This window comes from Melopsittacus undulatus, chromosome 7 (assembly GCF_012275295.1).
Source record: "Melopsittacus undulatus isolate bMelUnd1 chromosome 7, bMelUnd1.mat.Z, whole genome shotgun sequence".
In the NCBI taxonomy this organism is placed as follows: Eukaryota; Metazoa; Chordata; class Aves; order Psittaciformes; family Psittaculidae; genus Melopsittacus; species Melopsittacus undulatus.
Genome location: NC_047533.1, coordinates 30536233 through 30548233, shown reverse-complemented (window position 1 = coordinate 30548233; position 12001 = coordinate 30536233). Strand labels below are relative to the sequence as shown.

Genomic DNA, 12001 nt, shown 5'->3' with positions numbered 1-12001 from the left:
AATCTCTTTCTCAAGATAATTAATCCTCTCATTTTTACACATAAAGCAGGAGAAAAATGGGTTTGGAACAAGCACTATAAGCAGGCTGAATAACTGGCTCAATGGGAGACAGAATAGGCTGTTTAAAAACACATTAAAGGAACTCTAGATCTTGGGTCTAATTTATTACATTTCAGGTTGATGATCTGAGCTCAAAAACTGGTACTAATGAATTCAGTTGATGCCAGAAAGGAAACAAGGAAAAACCACCACTACATTACATGGGAAGAAATGAAGGTTATACACTTCAAAAGACTTAAGGATTTCCACAAATTATGCTCTCATTATCTGAAAAAAACTCAGCTAGGAAAAAAGGATACACTATGTAAGTATGGGCTGAATATGATTCAATAATGTGATATGGCTATAAAAAATTAAGTCAAAATCAAGGTAAAAAATACTGCATTTGCAATCCACTCAATAATGAAAAGTTTAAATTAAAGGGTGGTAGAACACCACTGTAAAACAAGTCTGCTAGCAAAATCTTAAAGATTCTGATAAGCTATACTTTGCTCATGAGTGGACAATGTACAAGGGCCCTCCCACTACTGTGTACTCATGCATTATGAGTTAAGCATTCATGTAGTTTGCTGGATCAGAGCTAAAACAGTGTAGATGGCCAAAAGCAAATAAAATAAAGGGGCAAAGAGAAGAAAAAAACCTCAAACCAGTATTATGCACTTGGACTTGATAGTAGACTTATATTAATAACCTAATATTACAGTATTATTCAAGACTCAAAGTAATTTCCACTCAAAAGTGGCTCATTTTAAAGACATTAAATGTATTATCAGACAGGTACTGGTCACCTATAAGAGTAAAATCCAGGCTGGTTTAGTGGTTTGGTCCCCCACCCCCCCACTGTACCTTCCATTTTCAAATTGCTGTTTTGTGTTTATTATTTCAGTTGTGCTCTTTGTTTCAAGATTCATTGTAACCTGTGCTGTATCTGGTACCATTTTTGTCAGGTACATTTTTCAATTTATACAGGAAATAATCCTCTGAGTAACAGTAGTTTGTATGTTTCCCAATCTGTTCTTTCTAGAATCTTTTCCTCAGCTTTAAAGAAGTTTGTTTGGAGGGGGTTCAATTATTTGTTCTGTAGTAGTAGTAGGGTAAGGGGAACAGGAAATTAAACATGAGAAAAAAAGAAAAAATGCAAATTTAATCTGTACTGTTTCTATTTTTCCAATTACTCAAGGTTTGCAAATCATTTGCCTTAATTTAATGTAATGTTTTTAAAGGATGGGAGGAATACGGCGGAAAGACCATAGCACACACTTTGGTCTCTGTAAAGACTGCCTAAAGTGGCATATACATTCACATCATGTCCTTATGGTCATGTATTTTAAAGAGATAATTAATAATAATGTAAGTGATCAATTGCTAGGATAGTAAATGACTAACAGTATGAATTTAATTCAATTTGGTTCACAAATCAATTCTTAAAATCATTCTTAAATTGTGCAGCTGATCTAATGTTTGCATTATTTCCACTTACTGTAGCATATTTCTAGTTAAATGTGCATTCAGAAGGTGAAGCAGGTGACACTGACAAAATTCTCTCCAGTTCTGAGAGCACTGCTATGCCCAAATATTTCTGCACTTTTCCAGAGCTCAATTGTAAAGTTTTGTTTTTACATACAAAACATTTTAATGGCTGTATACCTACTTGTGCTCTGAAAACAATCTGTCTTTTTCCCCCTATTTCCAGCATTAGTATTATCTTAAATGACAGTGTCTGACAAGATCAGATGGTGTGTATTCATTCATTATACCATTCACTGAAGTGTTCTCTGTCGATAGGCAAATAATAATAATAGAAAAAATAATTTCAAGTTTAGTTCTATGACTGGTATTTAGACACAGAAAAGACTATGGAATAATGCTTTCTTTTACCTGACATGAATTACTCAAGATGATTAATACGAACTACAGACTTAAGGATGTGCAAAAGGCACATGAACATTTCTTTGGAGTGTTTTTTAGAACAGTGATCATTAAAGAAAAAAAAAAGTCATAGGCAAATTTCATTCCATTGACCCATATTAGAAGTATGAAGTGCTGGTAAATGCAGACAACTTTCTTCTTTTAAACAATGCTATTTTTTTCTTTATGTGGAGCATTCTACTTTGCTAAGTGACCTCAGGACCTGTGAACAGGAAGGAGGTTATTTCATGTTTTTCTTTATTGCTCAAAACTTAAGATTTGCAAGACCTTCAGTAAAGAGGTCTTTATAACTTTTTACTGTACCTAACGCATTCCAATCTTAAACAGCTTTCATACAAATAGTACCTTTTAAAGGGGACAGTGCAAAATGTTTTTTTTTCAGTATAAAAATGTAGAAACGAACTACTGTCCAATAAATATAAAAATTTCATTCTGTAAGTACTGAATACTAAGAAAATGTGATATACATTACATCTGGTGCTTAACACACTTCTGTGCATCATATTACTTTGATACAAGATATCCTTAAATCATTTAAAGACCAGATCAACCTCAGTAGAGGTCTCTGAACCAGAGATGATGAGTAAATCAGTTCATGAAGGACTGCCTGAAGTATGCTGCTTCATTTATATGATGTCACTCAAATCCACATTCTTTCTTGACATTATTCACAGGCAAAAGAGAAATCTGATCTGTTACACTGAAATGACAACAGTAGAGCTTACTAGCAAAACTATATGGAGAAGGAAAAGCTCTCCAAAGGAAAATTGCCCCAGGTCTCTGTAAGGGTCTGCATGATAGAAAATATTTTGATGCTTGCTTAGCAATTCACAAAACAATTCCCAGCTGCTGCAATAAAGCAACCCTTGTACTACAAATTATCTTTCTGCGGGGAATAGGAAAGATTCACAACATAATCGGTCTAAAGTGTTGAGCAATAGGGAAAGTAGGTAAAACCTTTCTTCTCTTGTAAAAACTTGTAAGATTATAGAAGAAAACAGACATGGCTAAGTTGTTTAATAGCTATAGGAAGAATGTCTGCACAGCTCTATTCAGAGAAAAGAATCTATATAGAGAAAAATCTCTATGACTGCTCCAGGTTTAATGTTTTCTCATTTCCAGTGTGGATACAGTAGTGATATCATAATAGTACTAGTGCCACTTCAGCAAATATATGCTGTCAGGAGGTCTGAAAAGGTGTACTGCTTAGCTAAGTCTAATTTTATTAAAGTCAGTGTTTATTCTAATCAAGAATGCAGGTAAATCAGCTTTTACTGAAGAGAAGGATAAAATTTGCCTTGATTGTACAATTAAAAGAATTATGTGGATGGTGAAACACTGGAACAGGTTGGGGAATCTCTAACCATGAAGACTTTCAAAATTTGCTTAGACAAAGTCCTGAACAACCTGATAGCTTTGAACAAGCAGCTGGACTAGAGATCATCAGAGGTATCTTTCCATCAAATTTATTTTATTAGAGAAGGCTCTTACTTTTTAACATTTATACAACCAGTAAAGACCAGGAACTCAATAAAACTAGATTCTTACCTGGCACTCAAGCAGGATTTAAGACAATGTCTCTTGTTTGAATAATAACAGCACATGGACAGATTTTCCCCTTGTTATCATACTGTTTCTCTGTTTTAAGAAAAAATTCTTTTTCTGTGTGGCATTATCACTCTATCCTAAGATGCTTCATAATTTCACATATTTGAGGTCTCTCCGACTTCTGACACAAAAAGAACTATTGAGTACAAAACAGTTCCTCATTCAAATGAGACCAAATTGCTTCTAGGAGATCATCTACGATTAGCAAAAGGTGGTGGTGGGGAAGTGTTTGTTGTTTGAAAACGGTATAAGTGAATTAAAATTGGACTTCTGTTGTCACAAACAGCAACTAAAATATAGTACTATTCTATTTTATTGGATTTTATCATGATAGACTACTTTCTGCCTAATTATTTGTCTAAAATCAAATTTTAGTTGACAGGAGCTCTTCCATCTTTACTCAGCCAAAGCTGCAGTGCTTGCAACACCAAGGTGCTATCTGAATTTTTACAGCATGTATGCTTCAAGAGTTGGCCAGTTTAAGAATTTAGAGGTTCTAATGCCTCATCTAAGCAACTCTTCTGTCATGACCACTTACCTACTTCTGTTTCTTCAGACAGTAAGAAAGGATACAAAATATTGTGTAAGGCTCATCATTTCTAATAACAAGGTAAAAACATGTTATACAGAGTTATTGAAATACAAGTTACAATCACTCCTACAATATAAAAAATTAGGACAGGTATCATAGACATTGTTTTCCCAGTAGTAGTTTAGATAAGATGTTGCCCATTTGCTAATGTACTGATCTATTACTAAAATTAAGATTGTGTTATACTAGTTCTATATTTGACACTGCCAAATATTCAAGATGTAAGCTTAATTTAAAGGCTTGAGAAACCCTTTACTAACTGCAGCTTCTAAATAGACTCACTGCTTTGATAACCACAGGAAAGCCATTTCATTAAATATGGTTATAACATAAATAACCTATTTATTTCCATCAAGCGTTTTAACATAAAAAATGGCTATTCTGATAAAATAGTAAGAAGTATTCTCAATATCACTATGGTTGCGATTATTGTCAAGAGATGCACCAAAATATTGATGCAGTAAAAGTGACACCTATCTGGATAATTTATGTTAGATACTGATATAAGAACCTGTAGGAACTTTTTTTATATAATAATAAATCACACAGTAAAGTGACTTTTGTGTATATTGAAACTGCTACCAAGAAATGTGTCTACTTTCAGAAGCATCAGGCATTATGAATACAATCTTGGTGAAATGTACTTCAAATGTGATCCCAGATAGTTTAAAGCCAATAGGACAATGTATTTACTGTGACTTACTGAGCTGGAAAGAGAGAGCCATTCTTTAAAATTGTTCCAAGAAACAGTTCAAATTATTTTAATTAGAATCATATGAAAAAGTCATGTCAGAAAACACAGAGAATATTCCTGAATAAATGTCACTTAGAGGTAAAGGACTAACGTGAATTAAGAACCTCAATATTCTAAGCATAAATTTTTCCCACAGTACCTTAATTTTGCATTGACAAATGCAAAAGTGATGCAAGCAGTGAAATGTATTTTTCATTTAACTTCAGAATCATAGACTACCACATAGCCCTACCAGCAGGACCATCTGAAAAGTGGTATTTTAGAGACTGCTCCCAAATAAAGATCAGTGGTTACAGAACTATGAAAGTAGGGAAATAAAAAAGCCGAATAAACTCCACAACTGAATTACTTCCTTGATCTGATATTACAAGGTGTTCTATTTGAGAAATCTGCAACACAGATATAAATTGCTTCAAAAGGATGTAATTTGTCTTACACTTAGGCAATTTTAACAAGTTTTTAAAATATAAGATGTAAAAAAAAAACCCAAAATCCAGTTCATATAGTGGTAAATAACACCATTACCCATTTCATGTGGATAATAAGCATCATTTTATATGGGAAAACCATCTATTATGCAACAAAAATACAGTATTTTTCTCTTCACACAAAAACATCTAATAATTTCTTCTCAGAAAAGGAAAGAAAATTATGAGCTTGGGAAACCATCTTAATTCTGTGGTTTAGATCAAGTCTGCCTTTTGTCCTGTTCTCATTTATAGCAAAATTTCAACCATTTTAAAAATGTGGTCTTGAGCATACTGCATAATAAAAATTGTAGGATTTGTATCCAAATAAAAAAAAAATGGCTGCTAATCCTGGGATAGATATACATCAAAGCTTTCCTATACACTGCTATTTCACTAAAAGCTTATGAAAATCTAATGAGAATTCTTTGCTATTAGGTCAATTAAACAGCAGAACTACCTCTGCAGAAGGCTCAAAAATACGTAATTGCATTCTCCAGCTCACCACAGACCAAGCTCTGAATAAAAATCAGAACTCTCCCAAAACTGTTTTTATACAGACACCAAAGGGATGTTCAGTTTTCACTCTCAATCCCAGTAAAACAGGTACAGATTTTAGAGTCACAGAGTCAGTAAGGGCCTAATCCTAACAAAGGTATGAGGCAAATGATTAAAAACTCCAGAAATGTGAGAGAAAGAATGTGTCAAAATAGCACCAGATTCATCAACCTAAACCAGAACTGAAATATCAAATAATGGCACTGCATGATTCAGCTGTCTATGTAAAAGTTGATACTGCTTCCACGTGGACCCAGAAACTGAAATTAGCTGATGGCAATGGGGAATGAAAGTAACTGCAATAACCTCAGTAAGTGAGCATATCACACACAAGTACAAAAATATGGTTTAAAAGCTTAATTCAAAGAATACAATCATAGAATTAAAGTAGTTTAGGCAATCAGAATCATTTTTGTGCTCGTGCACAAGCCAAAAAATTTAAGAACCGGTAATGTTATTGTACAAGATACTAGCACTAGTAAGTAGTATTGTTTAAGAAAAGCACACCAATGTCTTTTCATCTTTTGAAAAAATAGGAATTTAAGGAAAATAAATGAGGTGTCATCTAAACTTATGACAAGAACAAAACAAATAACAGGAGATGTCTGAGGCAAGAAGCAGTTTATAGAAACAGAATATTATCAAATTCTGGCAGTGTATCAGGCTCTACAGCTAGTACAAAACTGAAACATCAACTCCTATGAAATAAAAAGCTAAGAATTAGCTAACAATAAAACAGTTAAGCTTGGTGAGCTATTCTATGCCTCCTCTTAAAACAGAATTTTACATGATAAGGCTGTTAGCAAGGTTTCAGGGCACTACATACAAGTAATCCTTGTGTAAAATTGGCATACAAATTTTGAACTGATAATGAATCCCAGACATTGGAAAGAAAGTGACGAGTTAAATTTCATCCAGATGTAAAGACAGCAGCTGCTGACTTAATGCAGAACGGTGTTACAGTGAATTATCATGGCTGAATAAATCTCACAGAAGTGTTAGATAAGCACTTCTATGACTTCAAATTCACAGGAATATACACAAGTGTTAGAAAAATTAAATAGCAAAATGTTCAATAGCGTTACTTGAAAAAAATCCACAATTTAAAATAGGCAAAGGGTTACAGAATGCTTAACAAGCTTCTAATACTGGTAAAATAAGAGCTTTAAGTTACAGTTATACCGGTCAGTGATACCTTAAATCAACAACTTGGTGACATTGTGACTGGTTTTACTTTCTGCCACAGACAAAACTCCAAGGAGGCAAAAGTACTGACACATTGTGAACAAGGAGAGACAGGTGAAACAGAGGCACAAAATAACTTACCTGAAGACATATATTGAAGCAAAATCATAAAAGAAGGCATGTATGCTGACTAATACAGCAGATTAGTATCCAGAAGTTAAAGCTATCTTTACTATTATTTTCATTGTTCAGTTTTGTATGCTAACACTCCTAAACTAGCAGCTTTACAGACACTCAGATAGGATATGAGTTCACACTCTGAAAACAGATAAGATGGCACAAATTCAGGAACAATTTAAGGGATTTGTTTTTATTACTTAATGTAAGGTACACTTCAGAAACAGCTATTTAAAAAAAGGGCAATGTGTACAAAACTGGATATGATAAAAACCAACTGGTCACAAACGGTGCTTTTTCTTTGCAGGATTAATCCTTTCTGCCACTCCATAGGAAAGCATCATAAATACTGAAAGGCACTAATGAAATACTCTAAATTTTTATAAACAGTGTTTTATAGAGATTGTTTATTACACTATCAATTCCACTTCTGCATAACAAAGTTGACAGATGGAATCATGTCATTTTATTACACCAATAAACTGCTACATTCCTGTTAAAAGCAGATCAGTAATCAAATTCAAACCATAATTTTTTGCTACTTCAATTAAGATATGCCACAAAGGGAGCTTTGAATACATTGTTTCTTTAAGACATATGGCAGTCTCCTTTAACTAGTGATAGCCAAAGCTGAAAATAGCTTGACAGGACACTAGTTACAAAAAAAGCTTCCTGGCTACTAAGTTCACTGCAAGCTTTGTAGATTACATCCCAACAACTTGCCTGAAAAGCTGTAAATAACAAATAGTGGCAGAAACTAGCCAAGATTCTCTTTACCTTCCCAGCAGACAGCGAGTTTCTTCTTCTGAACTCTAATTTACTGATTTGTGATCAGGAAGGAGCAAGTAGAATTCCTTCAAAGCCAGCAGTAGTGAGGTACAACTAATTTTGGTAGTAGTCAACTATTAGTAACTTCGTATTAAAGCTGATTAAGAATGTAAGTTGAAGGAATAAAGAGATATAGTAAAAAGCACTCCTTAAAAATCAGTGGAAAAATTCCAGGTGTGATAGAAAATGATACAAAGCATGTGAAAATATTTGCCATCTCCTTTTCTAACTAAAATGCTCAAGAAAGAGAGAGGTAACAAATCTCAAAGGTTTGTGTAAATGAAGCCCAAAAAGAAGAAAACCCAAAACCCAAACAACTTGCTTTTTACTTTATGAGGGAGCATATTTCTACAGAAGGATACAGTACCATTTATCTTTGGGCAGTGGAAATTGTGTGGTATCAAACCTTTTATAACACATGCACTACAGCTGGGAACCCGATTGAGAGAATTTGGCAAACATGGTCACTCATTTCATTTCTCAAATCAAAGATGGTGGCACTTTCTAAACACCTGAAATACCAAAACAGACTGTGCTTGCAACTGGAGACTTAAGACTCCAACAGACTGTGAAACAGTGCCTTGAAACTGCAACTGTTTGCAACTGTAGACTCAGTGTAGCAAATTACTATCAATATCATATTTCCCTCAAAATGAAAGAATCAACTCACCACTTGTCCATTCTGAGGATTTTTATGTGCATATGGGGGCCCACGTATATGATTCCACATCTGACCAGATGTCATAGCAAATACAACACACTAGAAAAAACAGCAAAAATATATGCTCATGTATTTACTTGGAAGAATTGAATAGAAAACCATTCTGTTAGTGATACTTGTTTTAGATACATAATTATTTATGTAACCAGATACAGTATCAAACTCTATTTGATTTTTAGGATAGGGTTTACAGATGTGCTGCTCTCATAAAATTCTTAATGTCTCCTCTTAGTAAATGAGTTAGCTCAAGACAGTGGTTTTCAAAATCTCACTTAAAAGAATCCTGACGTTATATGCACTTGGAATTGCCACATTGCCATGTCTATATGGCAAAAAGCATTCACAGCAGTAAAAAACATACATTGTAAATATTCTGCAAATCAGTGTTCAAGTTTTATACAAACTTTCCTAAAATTAATTCTGCCTCTGATGCAATACAAACGTTTAGCTCACCTGTTTGCTTTCAGGTGTACTAAATGATATATACAAGCATAAGAGAAAAAAAAAATCCAATTGTAGAAAAAAGTGTCTGCCCTGTTTTTTGAAATTCTCATGTGTGTCCTATGTGACTATGATTCATTTTAGCTATGAAAAATACTGCTTGAGTGGTAGAAAAGTCAAACTCCCTATGGAAAGAAGTGTGAAGTTAGGTTAGTGATACATGACAACTGCAAAAACAGACAATTCTTGCAGATTTATATATATAATATTGTCATAACTGCAGAATCTACATGTCATCACAGTCATAGCAAGTGTCATTATAAATACCTTAAGGAAGAAAATACAGTATCTTTTGAGTAGCAAATGAGAAAAACAAAAATGCGAAACTTGGATCATCTAAAAATATGCTTTTTGGCTTACCAGTACAGATAATCCTTACAAAAACTCCAACATACTTTAAGTACAGTTTTTACATATATGCTAATTTTTATTGTAAAATATTCTCACCAGCACAGTATAGTCATAGTGATTTGAGCAATGGATCACAAATGTAAAGATTAATACCATGATGGTTAACTGGGTTTTCTTTAAAAAATATTCATAAACACATTAATGAAATAAATGTAAACTATTTTTATGGGTTTTATCCCCATAAATGCAGCATTGCCACCTCTAGCAATATCATTTGAACAAACTCTGCAAGGCGTTACGACTGAATCTTAACAACACAGCACAGCACCCACTCACCCCAAAGTGAAGTCAATGAATGCTCTCAAAAATCCAGAGATTACTGGAGGAGTAACCATGACATGAGAGAAAGATCTAGGAAATGTGTACATAACAATTTTAACTGTGGTGTTATAATTGAGACTTTTTGCCCTTGTAATAGAAAGAAAAAGAAAATAATGAAAAAAATACATCTTCATGTCAAGTTAAATAATAATTCTTCGATGTAGTGTTAAGTTTTCAATTACACTAGGAACAGATTCTTGACTTGAAATACTCAAGGTATGTTTCATTTTGCCCTTAGCAGGATTTCTAATATATCAGTCTAGTAATTAACACGGAAGATGAAAGCATCATGGTAGTGATTACTAGCAAATGGATTATGTTTTAATTAATAATATGCAAAGAAATTAAGAGAGTGTATGTTTCAATTACTGGGAAAAGGGTAACAGCTATTTCTATGCCTTGCAGACTATTTTAGAAATTTATACTGCAATTTTGGTAACACAGGAGTGATAGCCTATGTGAAAGTACAAAAGTGGAGAAACTGAAAATGTGGGTAACAGAACTGAGGTGGAAGAGATGTTTTAAAAGGATAAAGTTAGCTGAAATGTAAAGCACTGAAAGAGTACACTTAAGAGTACGCAAACTGTGGCTCTATGAAAGTGAGTTTTCCATTAAAAGTTACTCTACCCATTACTGTACTTAATTTACATTCTCTAGGGCCAAACCTTCTTCCATATGGAAAGATTCAAAAAACACTCCACCCCAGTCATATACTTTGTAACAGATAAATATCTGTTAACATAAGAAAAACTACATTCTAGATTCATTAATCAATAGTTAATTTTAAGCATAGTTAAAAAAAAACCAAACCAACAAACAGGCAGACACAGGCATCCAGTTCTGTACTTACTCTATACTATTCTGTATATGTAAGTTTTAGCCATTTCACAATTATTGTTTTAAAGAAATGTAATCCTTTCTTTCCAGTTTAACTTTGCTTCTGTACTCAAAGAAGGCTACAGAATTACAGGATCTGTACTCAATTTCTAAATAACAATACATCACTTCTTGGAATGTCCAATATAAGATATACAATTCAAGGATAGGAAGTACAATACAGAAGCAAAGAGAATGGGTTTCCATATCTTTGAAAAGTGCCATGCATTTTTCCCCCACTCTCTAACTATGGGAAGAAAATGAAATTAATAACTTGCATTTATTGCTGTTCTTTTGAGATGCCTATCCACTCATATGGAGAAGACTAACTTTTTCTAGCCACGTCTTTGAATAAAACACATTACTTTTTTAGTTTCTTTCCCACAAGCAGGTAAAGAAGCCGCTCACAACCATGATACCTGTTTGGAGCAAGCTCTTTTGGAATAGTAAGTGATGACAAATGTACTGTATCGTGTAGTACTGCAGAGGATACCAGCACAGAACACATTTCTCATAGCCATTAACTGTTATGACAATTGTAAGCACATGCTTTATATTCCAATTCAAGCAACTTAATATATTTTGCCCAACAGAGTCAACTCCTAGGCACCTGCCTTCTAATCTAAGCAGACTTTGCCTTCCCAGATTCCACTGGTATACAGGCAAATCTGAAATACACACATAAAACCAAAAATTACCTGCAGAAAACCACAGTGGCAGCCTAGTAAAGAAAATGCTTTAAAAGAAACCCTTGTAGCCCCTATTCACTCTTGTAGCTCACATTCTAGACAGCTGAACAAGCTCTCAGCACCAGTAGTGAGTTGCCTAAAATACAGCAATTCCTTCTAAAATGTTAGAAATCCACCCAGTTTATGTCATCTGACCTTTTATTCTCTCTGCTTAAGAAATGAAGAGTCTTGGCAAGAATCTAAACTGTTTCTTTTTATAAGTGGCCAGGACTCTGCAAATATCTAAGAACTAAAGTCCTTCCTTATCTTTGTGCAACCATGGGA

General features: G+C 33.8%; 1 protein-coding gene across 1 annotated transcript in view; it reads right to left on the bottom strand.

The window, feature by feature from the left end:
• Positions 1-12001, bottom strand: part of TUSC3 (tumor suppressor candidate 3) — an 80056-nt gene that overhangs the window by 48201 nt on the left and 19854 nt on the right. The window contains exon 6 of the mRNA XM_013129046.2: positions 8829-8918. Coding sequence (XP_012984500.2) covers positions 8829-8918 — 90 coding nt within the window. The remainder of the gene's footprint in view (positions 1-8828; positions 8919-12001) is intronic.